At 36.8% G+C, this 20149-nt stretch overlaps 1 protein-coding gene across 1 annotated transcript; it reads left to right on the forward strand.

Moving 5' to 3' along the window:
• The first annotated feature begins 12227 nt into the window (after positions 1-12227).
• Positions 12228-16792, forward strand: LOC103937428 (tobamovirus multiplication protein 2A-like). Its single transcript, XM_009347369.3, has 7 exons — positions 12228-12387; positions 12975-13234; positions 13679-13778; positions 13922-14002; positions 14089-14193; positions 15901-16116; positions 16405-16792. Exons 2-7 carry the CDS (start codon positions 12996-12998, stop codon positions 16510-16512), a joined length of 849 nt encoding a protein of 282 aa, XP_009345644.2. The 5' UTR covers positions 12228-12387; positions 12975-12995; the 3' UTR covers positions 16513-16792.
• The last annotated feature ends 3357 nt before the right edge of the window (positions 16793-20149 follow it).

Below are 20149 nucleotides of genomic sequence, written 5' to 3' on the forward strand. Positions count from 1 at the left end.
CATATTATCTGGAACTAGATTAGTTTCAGATATTAATTTGGACTGGTTTAGAATAAATTAAGATAAACTGACTTAATAAAATATTTGGTACAATGTCGTACTAAGAAGCAAAATGATAAAAATTAATTCTCCTTTTTATTTTTTTCTGTTCTTTTTCCTTTTCCTTTTATAAAACTCTGTCGAAAGCTCTCCCTCTTTTCCCATCCGGCTCCCGTCTCTACTCTCTCTTGATGCTCTCATCGTTCTGCTTCGTCTTCTTCGGCGGCGCCATTTTCGATTCCACTCTCTCTAGCTGCGCCGATCTTGCAGCTCAAGATGGACGAGGACTCAAAACTTGATCCACCCAAGAAGCATTTTGAGTAAGAAGATACGGTTGCAGAGGATTTCAAGCTGCTGTGGTTGCATAAGAGGTGCGAAGCAGACAAAGCGATGCGAAGCAAACGGAAAGGTTTTGGCGAAGCAGTCTTACCAGTCCTCTACCTTTTCGGGGGAGGGTTTTGCTAAGACCGCCTGATAAAGCATTTTGTTGACACGAATCCGACTTAATTTCAGTAAAATTCAGTCTTTACTCGCACCAAACATGGACCAGTAACCGTTGCTAAGCCCGTTATAACAACCACGCCCTTGGTGTGAAAAAATAATAATAATAATCATAATAATAATAATTGAAGGGACAGCTGTTTACTCAGCCATCTGCCTTTACCACAAGAGCAGTTTCACCTCTAAAAACTTTGCGCTAGCACCCAGCGTATTTATCCATTCAAGTAAACAGTAATAGACCTCAGTGAACAGCAATAGATTAAAGCATCTTCACCCCTAAAAAAATATGTTGGCACAAACGATCTCCACCCCTACAAAATGCGCAGGCACCCAGCTCATTTAAAATATTTTATATTTTTTTAAAAGGAATAAATAAATAAAAATAGTTTCAGATAAGATTTTTAACCAATTTCAGATAAAATTTCAAATAAACTTAAAAAAAAAAACACACTAAAATAAAATTACATACTCATCAAATAAAATTAAAAAAAAAACACACTAAAATAAAATTACATACTCATCAAATAAAATTAAAAAAAAAACACACTAAAATAAAATTACATAAACTCATCAAATACACTTTATTCTTCAACCACAAGCTTATTTTAATTATCTTCACCTTCTTGCAATCCCCACTGGTGCTCAATCAAGTCATTCTGGCGGGTTACGTACCAGTATGGCTCTTGCACATCAATGTACCGATGAACGATCAATTCATTGTAACGTCCATCCCGTTCCAACGGCTCGTGTTGCACAGGATCTTCGGTCCGGTCATGAGCACAGTAGATACGTGTTCTTAAGTTGTTCATCGGATCCAGCTCATATTCATCGACGACATCATAATCATACTTATCTTCCACAATCATGTTGTGGAGAATAATATAGGTCATCATGATGGATCGAAGAGCCTCGACATCAAACATTCTACCAGCAGACCTGACAATCGCCCAACGAGCTTGCAGGATACCAAAACAACGCTCCACATCATTCCTACACCGCTCTTAACATTTTGCGAAGTGTTTTTCTTTCTCAGTCTATGGATGTGGCACTGTTTTGACAAACGTGGACCACCTTGGGTAAATGCCATCTGCAAGGTAGTATGCTCCGTCATATTTAGTGCCATTAACCCAATATGTGCATCTTGGCGATTTTCCTTGTAGCAGATTGTCGAACATTGGAGATTGAGCAAAGACATTTATGTCATTCTGAGCTCCTGGACCACCAAAAAAACATGTCAAATCCATGTATCAAATGAAGCCACTGTTGGAAGTATGCCCACAAAGCCACTCATTTGATGTGATAGCTTTTTGGAATACTTATTGTGTTAAACTTTTATATGTTTAATAGAGGGCAAAGCTTATTGTTAATCACTATTTATAGTATCTTGTGTTTAAGCAATAAGGGAATCCAAGGAATGTATTTGATCTAAGAGACAAGTGATTTAAGTTAGTTAAATTAACGGGACCTTTCTCTTATGTTCATTCCTAAAACATTCCTAGCCATAGGATTGCCAATTGGGCATTGACAATCCGCTAAGGTTAGTATGTGTTATGTCGACTCAAGCGTGAGTATGAACTAGTCTCAAGTCATTTGGTGTTGGACACTAAGGCAAACACATAGGTGCTCGAAAGAGTAATCGAGTACACTGAACTACGATCAAACGAGAGTTCGAACATACATGTCATGTGAGAACTCAATAGTTGCAATATGCAAAGTAGTCCTTTGACCTGAGGCATCATTGATGTCTAATGGTTAGGTCTTTGATCTTTGATTATGTCAACGGCATTCCATTGGAGTGTCCACGGCATTGTTGGGGTCAAGCTATCTAGTCATGTAGGCATATGAATGCACAACAAGGGATCTCTAACCTTCCATGGTGGAAGGAGAATACTCTAAGATATGATTCGAGAGTCTTTGGCCAAAGCATATGAATATGACTAAGGAAGTTTGTTCCAAATCTTATTCAATTGAATCATATAGAGAAATATCACATTGGATAGTAGACATGAAACAAACTATCACTTAAACAATGTGATTAAGAGTATTGTATTAGAGAAGGACCGTATTGCATTGTAGTTGTAACTGGATAGGTTCTCCAACCACTTCTACTTAGCTTGGGTAACCATGACATGCTGCTAGGCGTCACCCATGGTTTGTGGAAGCCCTAAAGATTAGCAAACACTAATTTTAAGGGAGAATTGAAATGTGGTTTCAATTCACAATCGATCGTTAAGAGTAACATCGCCCACTACCTCGCTAATTAGAACCTAATGGATCGTACACCGAGTAAGGATATAAGTGAAGAAATTATATGAAATGGATAAGCAATTAAATGGTTTAATTGAAGAATGGTCAAGATTAATTAAATAGTTAATTAATTATACGAAACGTTCGTATTGGGCGTTTAAGTTAGTTTTTGGGCTTCAGGGCACAAAAACGTTTTGGTCCACAAGGCCCATTATGTTTAAGTTGTATGACAACTAAAACAAAATGGGCAATTAAGCCCAATAACAAATGGAGGCCGGCCATATCAAGGGTAGTGGGAACTTTTGCTTAATTGCAAGTTTGCCACTAACCTAAGAGATGAAGTATAAAGTCATCTTTATAGCTTTGTTTCTAATTAGGGTTTTCTAATGGAATTTGGGTGAAACATATTCTCTCATTTTCTACATAGAGGCCGGCCACTTAGGGGAGGAACATCTAGCAATCTTCTTCTTCCCTAAGTCATCCATTTCATCTTCACACTACATCTTTGGTGTGGAGACTTAGAGACACCAAACCTTTGGTGTTTTTGGAGAACAAATCCTCAAATCCTCAAAGAAGAAAAGGAGCACTAAAAGGGAGGAAATCACAAGGAAGATCCAAGGAGCAAGGAGGTGACTTGAAGGCCCTCCACTTGGGTGAATCCCTTGTGTAATCAAGGATGAGCTTCAAGGGTAAAGAATCTCTAAATTCGTATTCTCTTTAATATTGTTAAAGAGTCTTATGGTTCACCATATACTAGGCTTTGAAAGTCATGGGTTTTATGAATTGTTTTTGAATGCATGCCTACTTTAAAGTGTTATTAGTATGCCTATGTATTCAAATGTTCTTACATGTTCTTAGCTAGGACAAAATTTTTCCTTCAACCACCGCTTCCAAAATGATACTTTTGACTCATTTTCTGTCACCATAAGCTCATTACCACTCACTTGGACAGTTTTTCCAAGTCCAGTGCATGCAGTCAATGCTTCCAATCATGCCAGGGAAGCCTCGCATCTCACCCTTCCTCAGAAGCCTTTGCATGTCCCTTGTCATGGGTGTCCGGAGGTACTCATTGGTGTACAGGGCTTCAATTGCAGAGCAAAACCGCATCAGGGACTCCAGAACAGTTGTTTTTCCCATCCTCACGATCTCATCCACTTAATCTGCATATGCTCTATATGCAAGCATTCGCAAGGCAACCGTAATTTTTTGCTCTAGAAAAAAACCTAGAACAGGAAAAACATCATCTTTTTGCACAAAATATGGATCATGGTTGCAAATAGCACTCATGATTTTGTTGAACAAACTTCGTTGCATTCTAAAACAACGTCTAAAAACATGAACAGAAAATACGCTGTTGGGAATAAAATAATCTTCCAAGATATCTTTACCTCGTCTTTCCCTTTTTTCTATCGAAGTTTGTGGCACGTCTGAGTTTGGCTATCTGACCCACAGCTTGCATGACACGGCGGGAATGTGAGGCCATCTGCCTTCTATGGTCATCATCCGAGTCCTCCTCCATTGCGAAAGCCTCATCTCCACGTCCACCTTCCTCGAGATTGATCAATTCTTCTTGTTGTGCCAACAATCTTTTCTGTTGCTCCACAAATTGTTTATGCACTCTCCTTAAAGAAGACATTGTAAAAAAAAACTCATGATTTGAAAACGATGAAGATGGATGTAGAGATTTATGGTTTATATGGACAAAAAAAATTAAGGATGAGCTTTTTGGTATTTCTATCACACAAAAAGTATATGAAAGCTTTGTTAGAAAGTGTAGAAAATATTGAAATGTGGTGTAAGGTGGAAGATGAGGGTTAGGTATTTATAGAAAAAAAAAAACTTTTCTGTATTTTTTAATAATTTTTCTGTATTTTTTCATAATTTTGAATAAATTTTAATATAGTTAATTAATCTAGATCGTTGGATTTTTTTCATAATTCTGACCGTTAGGCCTTTATTTATTTTTTTTATTTTTATTTTTGGTGAAAAAAACATGGACCGTTAATCTGTGATCGGACGGTCCATTTTAAAAGTCAAATTTAAATTTTTTTTATCATTGGAAATCCAACAGCATTCAGAGGGCCACGTCGTCTCCTTCTGGGTGAAGCACAAATGGGCTGACAGCGGGCCCCACTACCTACACCTTTGTCCCCTACTCGCGCCTATTCACGAGTGAGTTGCACGCGCCAGGAAAATAGCCCAGTTCCTTGGTCAGTCAATTTGGGCTAGTCCAGAGACCAGCTTGGGCTGGGTGCCAGGCAAGTTGCTGGCCTGGAGTGAATTAACAGGGTGCCAGCCTGGTTTTTTTACTAGGTGATGGGCTATTCCACCTCCGGTGGAACTGCTTTGAGGGACTTGCGAATTTGGCTAGTTCTTCCATGACATACATGATTTAGAAAAAGAAAAGGATCATTAGAAGTGGTTAATTGTTCAACCACTAAAAAATTAAAAAAAAAAAAAAACTCTTCCAGGAAAAATTAAATTATTTGCGTCGCATAAAATACAGACAAAATAAATGATGAAATGAAAGAGATTCGAGTGAATGGAAAGGGAAAAATGAAGGATCAATTCCACTTTAACTCTACTTGAACACATTTGATTTTTTTACTTTTACCGACAAAAACTTGCGCTCAAAAGCTATTTATTTGAGCACAGGTTTTTTTGGTCAAAGTTTTTCTGGTTTTTAACATGAATAATTTTCCTTGGTTAACGCTAGTTGTAGTTTTGCCAATATTCGCAGGTTCCTTAATTTTTCTGGTCCTTAGGCTAACTACGGCTAGTTAGGAATTTCGTAAAAGAGGAAAAGGTTTATTTTTAGTACGTTTAGTTCACTAGGTTCTACCATTGCAGGGCCCAATTTCCATTCTACCATTACGAAAGTAGTCCAAGTGATAGGATTCTAAGATTTTGAAATGCGGATTTGGTGTATCTTACAACACGAGTTGATGACAGCCATGCACCACCTGTGTCTGCATTCCTGAAACGACACCCGCCTTTTTCAAGAGGATTCACGGCATGTCAAGCCCTGGTAAGGTTATTCGCTTTGCATCGAATTAAACACATGCTCCACTGCACACCTAGAAAAAGAGGATGAATCAAAACATAGTTGCTACACCAAAACTGGGCACAAAGAATCAGGCAGATTGACCTAAAGGATCCAATTTTTTCCATCATTTTCATATCCGTAATATTGCAAAAAAAAAGCCCGACTCCAAGTTATTCAAGAATAGTGGCGTTGAGTTTATCCAAGTTTCTCATGCGTGGTTCTTGCCACAACACTTTCCAAGTGTGTAGTGACGTTCGTTGTTCAATCGCGAAAAATGGACTCGATCCACTTATTTTTATTTCTTGAACCAAGAGATCCATGAATTGGGATCTTAATGCATAAATGGTCCTTGTTTTTTTGGGATTAGCAGAATCATTTGCGTGGAAGTCCACTTCTATGCACTAGATTCTACGTGCCCCGGGGGGGGGGGAAGATTTGCGACTGACCTGCTGGTTAAAGGTTTGTTGCATTTCGGAATCCATTTTCAAATGCCCCCCCCCCCCCCGGGTCCCCAAGACCTTTTGCCTCAGCATCCCCACACAAGAAACACACGCACGGGCCCCTGTAAATATTATTTGCGAGTGTATTGAGTAACATAATAGTGAAGTAAAGATTTAATACTGGTGTTGTATTTCAAGTAGACGATGGCATTGCTCGAAACATCTTGCCATCTAGAGATGAGTAGAAGAACACCATGCATTGATGAGTGGTGGGGGCGGAAGTAGACAAGTTGATCAAGGCAGTGGATTGTGAATCCACCATGCACGTATTCTATTCTCGTCGTTCGCCCATAAAACTTACTCAATCCAATTTTCATTTTAAAATTGGATTTGAAAAGGGGAAACAAAAGTATGGTTGTTGGTTTCTTCCCTCACAAAAGATAAAAGTTTAGACCTAAAATACATATATATTTAGGGGGAGACAATGAGTTTTTTTTTTTCCAGAAAATATCGAAACATCATGAACAGTCTGGTAATAAAACCAGGTGTTGTTGTTACTTTCTTCTTGGTTCCTTCTTCTCTTTCTTCCATAACCCAAGCTTAAAGAAGGAAGAGATAAAAGGGCCCTTTAGAGAATGTGGTCAAAAATCCACAGTAGAAATGGCCTTTCTAGCTTGTTAGTAAAATCATGCCTTTTTTTATTTATTTATTTATATATATATATATATATATATATATATATATATATATATATATATATATATAGGAGCAGCTACTTTCTGGGGCAGGGTACTCTTCATTCTTCATTTGGAACTAATGAATGTCGGGTTGGGGGTTTATGCCTTGTTTTATTATGAGCCCAAACAATGGATTCAATAAGTTCTTGCCAATAACCATGGCCGTTGGATAGAAACATTAAACTAAAATGGAAGGTTAGGGAGCAGTAACAAATATTTGATTGTACCTCTAATCTTCTTCCCCCTTCCCATATCAGTGTGATCGACGTCACTCACATCTTTGATCAGTCTGTTCATGCGGAGTGCACAAAAGATGACTAGAGGGCAAAATCCTGGCCCAACTCTAAAAAGGAGGATACAAACAAAATTAATGAAACGAAAATGATCCGAGTGAATGGAAAGGAAAAAAAAAAAAATTAATTCCACTTTAATGAAACACGGTATAAAAAAAAAAAAAGACCCATTTTTTAAATTTATTATCTGCATGAGAATCAAGAACAAGAAAATTCAAAATAAAGGCCATCCTATCCAACTTTCAAGCATTAAGATACGTTTCAGGCGTGGATGATTATAAAAAAGGATTCCCAACATATCATAGGAATCATTTTCTTGAAATCCTGCACTTTTTCAAACCAAGTGTGATTTCTATGTTATGTATGGACATGGATGTTCTGTCCTAAATAGAGCTGTAATGAAAGGGAAGCAATATATGCATATATAGATAGCTATAGTTATATTTAGATTTGAACATGTTTATTAATCAAAATTGGCCTTTTTACTTTTTACTTATTTATTTATTTGTACATTTGTACATCGGGTCCTTTAGATTTCGAGTTTTTTTTTTTTTTTTTAGAAAGATTATCCTTTTCTTTGTTTATGCCTCGGGTTAGAACGAATTACTATAAACTAGCCTATGGATCAATCGACATTTTTCACAAATCTTACGAACAGAAGAGCTTTTATTTCTTGTGTTAAAGGAGATTCAGGAAAAGATGGAATAGGAAGACGTGTTTCCAGATTAAACACGAAACGGTTTGAGAAGGGGGAGTTAGCAAAGTTAGACGAGTCCCCATCCATCTTCTTATGATGATTACAAATCTAGGATAGGAATTAAAAGTTACTCCATAATAATAGGAATCTGCTTTCCAGTTGCTGCTTCACTCCTCAGCTTTTCTTGGGCTAGTTGGTTGATGATAGGGTTCCTATTTTTCGTAAATCCTTGGTCTTTCATTTTTATTATCTCACAAGGATAGGTACACTCAATTTAAATGGAAGAATTTTTTTAGGCTGATTCATTACATAGAAATATCAGTATTTGATTGATCTAACTTCATATAATTTAGTATTTATTCAATTTACCAATTGACCAAAAAAAAGAGGATAAAATCGACTGAAATGAGAATCTTTCTCTATACTATAAAAATCGCACGTCGTAAATAGATACACCTTTTGAACAAATGGAAGTCAACCTGAAGGTGAATATTAAATAACAAAACTTCTAGGTGCAAGTGAAAGGTCTTAAGTTCGATTGTTCTGAATCACGTGATGCCCTTTGTTTGGGCTAATTTGATGTCCAAATAGTAGTTTTAGACGAACGTTCATAGAATGTCATTTAAAAGCTTATGTTAGCTTTTATAATTGATACACATGCTTAGTTGAGGATAGAAAGGAGTCAGGCAAGGAACCTAACGAGAAGGGGTGTTCTGCTTACATGTGAGTGGATCTCCTTGAAAACTAAATGTTTTAGATTATTTTTATATGTTGATGCATATTATGATTATCGATAGTCTTTGAGGAGACTTATATCTAGTTAGACTTGAATGATATCTTGAGGCTATTGGTGATTTATTTTTACAACATTGCTATCATACATATTGTATAGCTAGTTACGGTCGTAGGTTATTTGCAAGTACTTATTTTCTAATAGAGGCTAGAATCTTTAGTAGACGCTAGACATCAATCCGTAGACGCCGCTTTTAGTGGCCATATGGTCAATTTAGTGGCGGCCAATATATCTCGGCCTCATAGCTTGTGTTATTGTGGTCTGGGTGTGTCAATTTGGTATCAGAGTATAGTTAGGGGATATACATTTACATCTTATGATGCCAACAATTGTGCTAATAATTTAATGTTTACTTGACATAACTATGCCACCTAGGCATGAACGTACTCTTAAGCATTAGCTCAATTGATTCCTAATGCTGATCGAGGCTGCACTCAGGCGAAAATTGTTGTGAGTCATGATGCCTACTCTTTTGATGGTTGAGGAGCCGGAGAAGAAGCTGAATCTTAGTTGGAGCATATGGACGATGTTCTCGACGTAATGAGATTTCATGTGGATCAATGAGTGAGCATGAAGACTTTCTTCATGGTCGATAGCTCTAAAAATTGGTGGAAGATGGAGCGCCATCACATTCGGGTTGATGAGTTTTGAACTTGGGATCTATTCAAGGAGTGGTTCAAGAACAATTTTCTGAGTCTTGAGTTTCAAGCTATCAAGAGGTGAGTTTTTGGCTCTCGAACAAGGCGAAATGTCTATTGTCGACTATGAACGGGAATTTTGACTTTTGCTTGAGTATTGCATGTGTATTTGTGATAATCCATATGAGAAGAGGAAGCAGTTTATTTTAGGTCTAAATTCGAACTTGTGCACCTATGCCTTGGTGAGTGATGGTGTTACCCTATGAGACAGATTTCCGCAAAGCTAAGCGGGTTGAACAAGTGAATAGCAGAAAGAAAGAAAAATAGATAGTGAAGCGTAAACAAGCAAGCACTAGTGATGGTGGTGGAGGACAATTCAGCAAATTCAAGAATAAGTTTAACGCCAAGAATATCAAGGAAGCATTGACTATGGGCGGAATGAAGAGTAAAGCATCTTTTTAGAAGAAAGGTAAGTCATCCAGGTCTATTACTAGCAGTGGTTCTAATAATCTACACCTCGTGCCAGTGAGGGTTCTACCGATAGTGGCCGATTCTCTAGCAGTGGATCTCAGGGTGGTTCTTTTCAGAAGGATCTCATACTTTTGTGCACTACTTGTTTCACCTATCAAGATGGTGAGTATAGATCAGATACGGGACTTTGCTTTAACTATGGTCAACCAGGACATTTTTAGAGGAATTTTCCTAATCCGAGGCAACAATCGAGGATATCTTATGGAATGACTCAGTAATCTGATTATGAGGTTATGGATAATTCTTATCAGCAGTTTGCACCTTATCCTGCGTATGGGCATCAGTTCTTTCAGCCCATTCTATATGCCTATCCTCCTGTTCACTAGTTTCCTCAGCCTATTACGCCTCAAGTTCCACAACAAACTTCACAGTTTAGTCAGCATAATACTTCTCGATAGCAGAATAACCGACAGGGTTGAGGGAGTAAGATTCAGAGATCTCGTATTGGTTGTACCTTAGGTGGAGCTAGTCGTTCGGGTGGTGCAACAAAATCAAATGTTTGCAATGAATCGACAGCAGGCTGATGAAGATCCTAATGTTATCACTGGTACGTCTAATGCTTTTGACTGTCTTGCTCTAGTTTTGATTGATTCGGGTGCTACCCATTCTTGTTTATCTCCTCAATTTGCTAGTATAGTGAATGTTCAACCTATTTCTCTAGATCATGAATTTGAGTTATCTATCCTTACAGAAGAAACTGTTAGAATTAATTGGGAATTAAAAAATTGTTTGATTTTTGTGGGTGTAGAGCTCATGGAAGCGGATCTCGTACCATTACATATCGTAGACTCAGATCTCATCGGAATGAATTGGCTATCGAGATATCATGCTCATATCGATTGCTATCGAAAGTTGGTTTTCCTTCGTCCACCTGGAAGGCCATAAGTGTAATTTCAAGGTGAATGGAGAATCATACCTAATAGTCTCATTTTTTGTCTTCGAGCCAAGAGACTCTTGTCTAAGAGATGTGCATGGTACATTAAAAATAAAATAAAAAAGTTCTTACTACTGAAGATGTTCCCATCGTGAATAAGTATCTTAATGTATTTCTGGGGGATCTCCCTAGATTACCACCTAATCGGGATATTGAATTCACCATTGATCTATTGCCAGGTACCAATCTTATTTCCCTACTCCTAATCGTATGGCACCTGCCGAGTTAAAGGAATTGAAAATCCAATTGCAAGAACTGGTTGACAAAGGTTTTGTTCAGCTGAGTACTTCTCCATGGGGTGCTCCGGTTCTATTTGTTAGGAAAAAGAATGGTAGCATGCATTTATGCATCGACTATCGTCAATTGAACAAGGTGACTATTAAGAATCGGTATCCTCTACCAAGGATAGACGACTTGTTTGATCAACTGAAAATGGTGAAAGTCGTTCCTAAGATCGGGGTATCATCAGTTGAAGATCCGAGCTGAGGATGTCTCTACAACAGTATTCCGGACCCAGTATAGTCATTATGAATTTCTTGTTATGCCTTTCGGTTTGACAAATGCTTCTGCAGCCTTCATGGATTTAACGAATAGGGTTTTTCAACCTTATTTAGATAAGTTCGTGATTGTATTTATCAACGATATGTTGGTATATTCTAAAAATGAGCAAGAGCATGTTCGACATTTGCGGTTGGTGTTGGAAAGATTGCGAAGAAGGAAGTTGTTTGTGAAGTTTAGCAAGTGTTAGTTTTGCTTGGATAGCATTGGTTTCTTACGCCACATTATCTTGGCCGAGGGAATCTTTGTTGACCCCAAAAAAAATCTTCGCTATTCTTAATGGGGAGCAACCAAACAATGTTACCAAGATTAGAAGTTTCTTGGGTTTGGCCAGTTGCTATGGGTGGTTTTTGAAAGATTCCTCTTCAATTGTTGTCCTGCTTGCTAAGTTAACCCGAAAGAGAGTAACTTTTAAGTGGAACGAAGACTGTGAGCGTGATTTTCAGGAATGGAAGCATCACCTCAATCAAAGCCACGTTCCCATGTATGTAATACTCATCCATGTGACAATCAAGCTGGACTTGAGGATGAATGGATTCATTATGTTATATGCTGATGCAGCTTTGAGAATGTTGACTTTCCCTTCAGCCGCATATCGTCCAATGATATTGAAGCATCTATCGAAATGATTTGACTAGATCATCCCTTGGCTTACCACTGTTGCGCCCAGAAACGGTCCAACAGAAAAAAGAGAAACAAGGTCATTAACGTCATTCAATAGAAAACAAAACAGTGACGGGGCACAAATGCGAACACATGGGGGACAAATTAAAAACGCCAACTGGCAATTAGACAAAATAAAGTACCTCACCTGACCGCCCTTCTTCCTACTTCGGCTAATATTGCCCCTGCTCCTCGTCGTGTGTGTCTGGTTTTAGAATCCGAAGAAGCTCGAAAATCCGACAAGCTCCTCGTACTCGTTGCTTCTAACGTGTAAGTCTTGTTCGATCTCTCCTAGATTTTTCAAACCATTCTGAAACTTTAATTATTTTGGTTTTTTTTTTTTAATTTCTGAAAAAATATATTTATTGGTATTTTATTTCGTATTAAATCTGATTTCTATTAATCTGGAGGGGTTAAATTTTCAGCTTTTGGAAAAATCAGATAGCTTAGTAGGTTGGTAAATTGAGGTAATTACGTTTGCAATGAAGCCAATTTTCTCGATGAGCTACAGCTGAATTGTATATCTGGTTTTTTTTTATTTTTTGTTTTTTTTTAATTTGTTAAAAATAATTTTCATTGATTTATTACCCTGATCTTGGAAAATGCATATTGTGGAGAGATGGATTCTACATTTCCAAGCAACCAAACACAACTCGATGTGTGGATTATGGAAATAATCGTGAACTCGCGATGGTTAGGAGTTGGATTGTGTGATTGAGTACTGATCTTTGGGTTAAATGCTTGACAATGACGGAATTAATTGCGACCTAGTGATAATTAGTAGTAGACGTAATTGTGGGCTAATTGTAATTGACGAAATAGAAGGGACCCATTTGACTTGAATTTGGAAACTGAAGGGGTCGAAGAAGTTGTCGAGGATGGCCTGCAGAGGGTGCTTGGAGTGCTTATTGAAGCTATTGAACTTTGTCTTGACCGTTGTGGGGCTGGCCATGGTGGGCTATGGGATCTACTTGCTTGTGGAATACTTGAGAGCTGCAGACACAACTGTAATGTCTTCGCCTGTGGGCGACGTTCATGATTTGGTACAGCTGAGCCGGCCTATGCTCATGACTGTGTCTCTTTCAGATAATATCTTGGATAATTTGCCGAAAGCTTGGTATGTCTACTACTAATTCACCAAAATTCTTTTTCGATTTTTGAGTTATAGCTAGTTATACATATGTTTTATCCTGATTCAGGAAATTTTTTGTTTATTTCGATATTTGATATGGCTGTAAACAGATAAGAAGTAATAAGTATGCTTGTGGTAGACTTATCTTCTTGCATTTGATTAATATTTTCTGAACTTCCTAGATTATCTTCTACAATCATTGTTTCATGTTTCCCCTCTGCCTCCACTTTTCTGGAAGGAACATGTGCCTTAAGTATCCTAGATTTATCCATAATCCCATATTAATGAATTTATATATAATATATATTATATTTAATAATAATGACCCGTTAAAGGTTACACTTATAGTGTTTGCTATGCCTGTTGAGTTCAAGCCGATAATTCTTCTTTCTTTTTTCCTCCCATTTTTGACCCCACATGCTTTTGCAGGTTCATATACTTGTTTATTGGAATTGGAGCAATTATATTTGTCATCTCTTGTTTTGGTTGCGTGGGTGCTATGACACGGAATGGCTGCTGCTTGAGTTGTGTATCCTAATTACTTATTCTTTTTGTCTAAAAGTATATCAGATAATAGTATGCCTGTCATATTGAATATGTGCATGTGCATGAAGCGATGCTTTATTTGTTTTGGTTTTATTTTAACAAATTGGGGTCCTTAAGTCAGCATAGTATTCGGTCCTGGTGATCCTTTTGATCTTGGTAGAGCTGGGAGCTGCCGCCTTTATATTCTTTGACAAAAGCTGGGAAGATGTAAGTGTTGTATCTGTTGATGTTTTGAAATTTAAATTGTAATGGTACGATTCAGTATCTAACCAGTGTCATAAGTTGCTGTTTAGGAAATCCCAACGGATTCAAGTGGAGATTTTGAGATGATATATGCATTTCTGAAAGCTCATTGGAACATTGTGAGATGGGTTGCTCTTGGAGCTGTTGTCTTCGAGGTAATTTTTACAATTTCAAATTCTTGTCCCGCGGTCTTCAGTTTTGACATGTTTTATATGATTTTATTTTGTATTTTTTGGATGAATTTAGGACTATATCGTTCCATCATTTTAAGGAAGATTGTTGGCATGACAGTCTCTTTTCTGGAAGAAGTTCCCTCCCTTCCCCTTCTTTGGAATTATATTTTTAACTCGTCATTTCTATATAGAAAGTTAAAAGATGAATAGAATGGGGTGGACGTGTTCTTAGCAAGTAGTGCATGCACAGAAAGGAAAGGAAAGCAAAAGTATACTTAGAATCTGCAAACAAAACATCTAACCTGAAATTTCTGTGGAGTATTTACTTCTGTTTTCATTGGCTAGACTTGAATTGCTTGCCACCATTGAGTTGGTTCCGCCTTGGCCTAATCAACATGTAGGATAAGAAGAAAAGGTTTAATGCTTTGGATCTCAGCTTGTATTGTTTACTTATATGTTTGAGTTTCACCTGATTGTATGAATCCATATTTTCTTGTTAATAGTCGTCGATTTCCTACGCCTGAATTGATAGTAATCATGACTCATTATATGATTTGAAGTATTTACTTGTTCTGCACCTAGATGACGATAGCAGTGATGGAATTGTTTGCATAAGCATGATTGGTATAACTAATATCCATTTTTTTATTTTGCAGTGTATGTTTGTTTGCATGAACTGGGATCTTATTGTAATTCTAAGTACAATTTTCTTCATTGCATTGATTAAAAAAATTTGTTAATAGCACGGAAATGATACAAGTCAATTTTTTTTTTTTTATACTCAATTAATGTAGTCCCTTTTAGGGGCCGCTTGATAACCATTTCATTTCTAGTTATCAGTTATAATTTTTTTTTAACTGAAAGTCAAAATTTGAAAACTCAAGAAAGTACTTTTCACTATTTGGTTTTCAGTTTTTGTTTTTTATTTTTCATTTTTTTGAAAACTGAGTGTGGTTATCAAACCGAGTATTCAGTTTTCATAAAAGGTGAAAAGAAAAAATGAAAATAAAATGGTTATCAAATGACTGTTAGTGAGCAACACTTCATAATAAAAAATTAGGAAGACATCTATAACTGTAATATTGGGTGCAAAATAGTCTGGTGCAATAACACTTGAGTTCAGGGGGTTTTCCCTCTTCAAAGTCGGGTTTAAGTGTTTTTTACTATGACATGCAGTTTTGACGGGCTCATGTGTGAAAGTCCTCTTTCTAATGGCATTATTCCTACATGACAATGACATTAACGAAACTTCCTTTATATATCAATACTCTAGGAAACTTGTGGATATCTTGTCGCTGCTTCATAACATTCTTTTCTTTAAGTAAAATATGTTTCTTACCAGAAAAACATTGAGAGATATGTTTGCATAAAAGTTCAAGAACAAAACCATTGCAATGTGACATTAATGTTGGTTCCAGAGATAATGTTAGATCAGAAAATGACAGCCAGCTCCTTAAAATTTTCTCATGAACTTGTACCGCTTTGCCAGATATGGTTAATGTTTCCTCATTAACCGAATAAGGTTTTGGTGCATTCTTTCTTTAGCTGTACAATATCATTGCTAAGATGAGCGTTCTTGCGTTGTTATTCTTGAATCTAGGTTTAGTGGTTTGGAAATAACCAGTTGAAGATTGTTTTGTTTTCTCATGTGATATGTTGCATATATAATGATTGTCCATGGAATTTCAGGCTCTACTTTTCTTGCTAGCTCTTGTGGTTAGGGCAGCTAATAGACCAGCAGAGTATGACAGTGATGATGAGCTCATTGCTCCAAGGCAACAAATTAGGCAGCCATTGATCAGCAACCGGCCAGCTGTTCCAGCAACTGGTGTACCTGTTGCTGGGGCTCTTGATCAGAGAACACCAAACAGAAATGATGCTTGGAGTACACGCATGAGGGAAAAGGTGAGGGATTCTGGAAAAAATAATTCCTTAAAAGTTTGTGTGAGATGTTAGTATAGAAATATAGCCATGGAAGTCTCAAAGTAAGGCCGCCATATTAGCATGCTTGCCTTAGACTTTTGTTGATTGTTCCAACACTATCAGGTTACCACATTTTTGTGATTAGATAAATTCCGTTTGTCATTTTTATTTTTCCTATCGAAAACTCAAAATGTTCATTTTAAATTTTTCCGTAGCCTATGATTCTGATGCCTGTGCTCTGTTTTGTCTGTTGACGTGCACATAAATCAGTACGGACTTGATACAGCTGAGTTTACATATAACCCATCAGAGTCACACAGATTCCAGCAAGTTGCAGCTCAACCACAAGAAGAAAGGAGCCGATGCATTGTCATGTGATAAAGGTGGATTTAACCAAAATTAAACTTGGGTTTGGTTTCTGAAGACCACTTCTTCGACCATGTTAAAACTTCAAGATTTGCAGAGGATGGTCTGTTCCTTTTTGTTGAGTTCGTGTACAACAATTTTCTTTTCTTTTTTATTTCTGTTTCTCTTTTCCATTTTGTTTCAGGAGCATTACTTAATTCCCCGCAGAAGCGCGTGTTCTCTTTATATGTATTACCATTTGGTGTATAAATTGTACTGCTAGTTAGGGATTATGGAGTGAATAATTTTATGAGACATTCTGGCAGTTACAATGATGTGCTTGATCTATAGGTTTTGACCTCCTCCCCTTCACTGATCACACATGCAAGGATACCAGCAGAATGCCCAGAGCATGAGGATGACGAAAATGGTGGTGATGGCTTGATTTCGTGGACAAGTAGAGATGGCCACGGTGGTGACAGGGAGTGCATGGAGAGATTGAGAGTTAAAGAGAGAGGGAGTTTCAGAACTGATGGAAGAGAGTGACCGAGAGTGCTAAGCAAGCTAACTTAGATTATCCAAGTGAAATTACCTAAATATAATTAGGTAAACATAAGAAAGTATAAGAAAGTATAAGAATTAAGCCCTCGAGGCTTCGATTCAAATTTCGTTTTCGATTTCACATTCACATGCATGAATATAATTAGATAAACATAGGAAAGTATAAGAATTGAATTTCGATTCAAGGCTTGAAAATTACTCAGGACACCTACTTAGGAGTATCACACGTCTTAGGAATAAAATAACATTATTTTAAGCGATGTGTTGTAAAAGTCCACCCCCTTCTAGAAAATTTTATCCCCGAAACTTCTACAACAACTAGTAGAAAAGATAGGGATATTTAGCTCTCATACTTTCTTCATTTTCCTAGGTGGCTTCTTTGATTTTGTGGTTTGGCCAAAGGACTTTCACCAAAGGTATCACCGAAGTGTTTTCTCTCTCTGATCCAGTGTAGCAATTGGTTCCTTGATGTGGTAGAAACTAGTACACAAATTAAATCCTATAATTTAGACAATTGTAGTATGAGTAAGTAGGGATCGTTCTAGCCGTGGATTAGAAGGGATGCTAATCAACACAAACTAGACTTAAAAACAATAAACTAGATGAAACTAACACAAATAAGAACTAAGGGGGGTTTTTGGACGAATTTAAGAAACTAAAGTAAATTGCATCAAACAAAGTAAAGTATGAATGAAAATTGGGTGAAAGACTAGCTAGAGGATTCTTCTTCACACATGAACTATATGCATACAAATCGATTTCCAATTATTATTCCTATAGACCATGAATGACAATGCCCCAAATTAATCGTGAACATCACTAATTAACTCTCAAATTTTCCTAATTTCATTGAATTGGACTTAGCGACGCAACCAAATTATTCTTATCAAGTTCCCTATATGGATAGCATGATAGAGATACATATCAAAGATCATTAAGTTCTGTAAAAATCATAAGCATTGACAAGGCATTCGTAACTATGAACTGCATGATACTCCTACCAAGAGTTTACTTAACACAATCATGACTAGTGACATTTACTACTTATAAATATAAGTTCACAACGATTAAGTGAAATTCCCTTATATTCTAGCATCAAATCCCTGCATGCAAACTAAGTATGCATCCTTAATAAACATACAAGAACAAGTTCTTAATAAAACAGATAAGTAAATCGCATTCACATTTTATGAATTAATAATTGAATGTAATCAATTCATATAAAACACATGTTCATGGCTTCGAATTCACCCTAACTAAAAAGAAATTTAGTTACGCATGTTTATCATAACTGAAAAACAATCTAAAATAAACATTGAAACTTAAAACAAAGATAGAAAGAACTCTTGAAAATTCCAGCAACTTCAATGGATGAATGGTAGGCATGGCACACTCTAAATCTCTGCAGGCATTTCATATATATAGGGGGAATGGCTGAATCCAAGGAGGAAAGGGCTTTGGCGTTTTTGAGTTATTTTTGGACTAAAAATCAGGTCGAAAGTATTGGAATGTGATTAGGATTCCTCCTTGCAGCTAAAGATAAGATAAGATAATGTTGGATAAAATAGGATAAGATAAGATAATGTTGGATAAAATAGGATAAGATAAGATAAGGTTGGATAAGATAAGATAGAATAGGATAAGATAATGTTCCTCTACTATAAATAGAAAGGAGGGGTGTATCATTCAAAGCCCCCTCCAATTCAACACATAGCTACCCTGCGCAAACCTCTCAAACACCTTGAGATTTTTATTTTCTTTTTTCCCGCCACCACATCTTCAGTTTGGATGAACAACACTGTGGAGGCAACCGGCAACATCTTCAGTTTGGATAAACAACACTGGAGTCGTAGAATCAATCGACCGAGGAGCACCTTCAGTTTGGATAAACAGCACTGCTTCGAGATCGACTAGTTATTTATCCAAGTCTCGGTCAACAAGGAGTTTCGAGTCCTTGTTGGTAGAAGTCATCTCATTAGCCTTCTTAGCAAAGTGAGGTGTTACCAGGTTACTACATTCAGCACACTAAAAGCCAAATTTGATACTAAACTTCACATAACTGGTAGTCTTGTCTTCAAGCTCTAGAGTCCGAATGCCGAGATGTGTTCCTTGCTCGGTCGCAATCACAAGATCAAGAAGTCATCAGCTTGCCCAACGCCACTTCAACATACATTTTACTCCCTACCTAAGCTCGGCCAACGCGCTACTTAGGCTAGGTAGTTTTTAGGGTCAACGTTTTGCCACGCCCAGTGAGACCCAATGCTAAACTCGAAGATGAAAATTGAAGAAATACAACAGACTTTGAGTCATGTAATTCAAATTGCAAACAAAGGGCTAAAGAAGATGAATCCAATATACAAACTCCCGCTAAAGGGTACCAAAATTTTCATCTTGAAACGTAACAATCCCAAAATGAAACCCTAAAAGTTGGCATGCACAGTGAAGATGTAAGTACATATACGACTTCGATATATATATATATATATATATATATATATATATATATATATATATTGTCATTGTCAGGAGCATCAAGAATAATTGGCTCCCACTAAGTGTTGCTAAAATTATATATTGATATAGACTGATGTTCATGATACGAGGAATACATGCATGTAGAGTTTCTATTGGCATGAAGTTTTGAAGGTAACAAATTACATGAAAATTGAAATTGAAACTACATTGTAGAATGTTAAATATTTACTTTGAATTTGCAGACTGAAAATAAAATAACTTAAAAGCTAGATTGAGTAACATTAAATTTTTACCCTCAAATATCCTTAGGCGGACACAAAAGTTTGACCCCAACATCCAATTTTATTAATTCAATTTTGATAAATGATTGAGAGATTTTCAATGATTGTATTACTATGTTTGATTAATGATTGAGGAGTTGGATATATTTTCTTGGTTATGTTTTTCTTAGGTGTGTACTAAATTGGATGTTGGTTTGGTTATTTCATGACTTTCGATTCCCAATAGAGTATGAAACCCCAACTTTAATTTTGCACATGTTTTGGTGCCTGCAAATGAAATCTGTCATAGTGAAATCTTGCATAGTGAAATTATAAAACTTTCCCTTCATCTTTAGATTTTCATTCAATTCAAT

Source organism: the organism of the source record quoted next, unplaced genomic scaffold (assembly GCF_019419815.1).
Source record: "Pyrus x bretschneideri cultivar Hongxiangsu unplaced genomic scaffold, Pyrus_bretschneideri_v1 Contig54, whole genome shotgun sequence".
NCBI classification, from domain to species: Eukaryota; Viridiplantae; Streptophyta; class Magnoliopsida; order Rosales; family Rosaceae; genus Pyrus; species Pyrus x bretschneideri.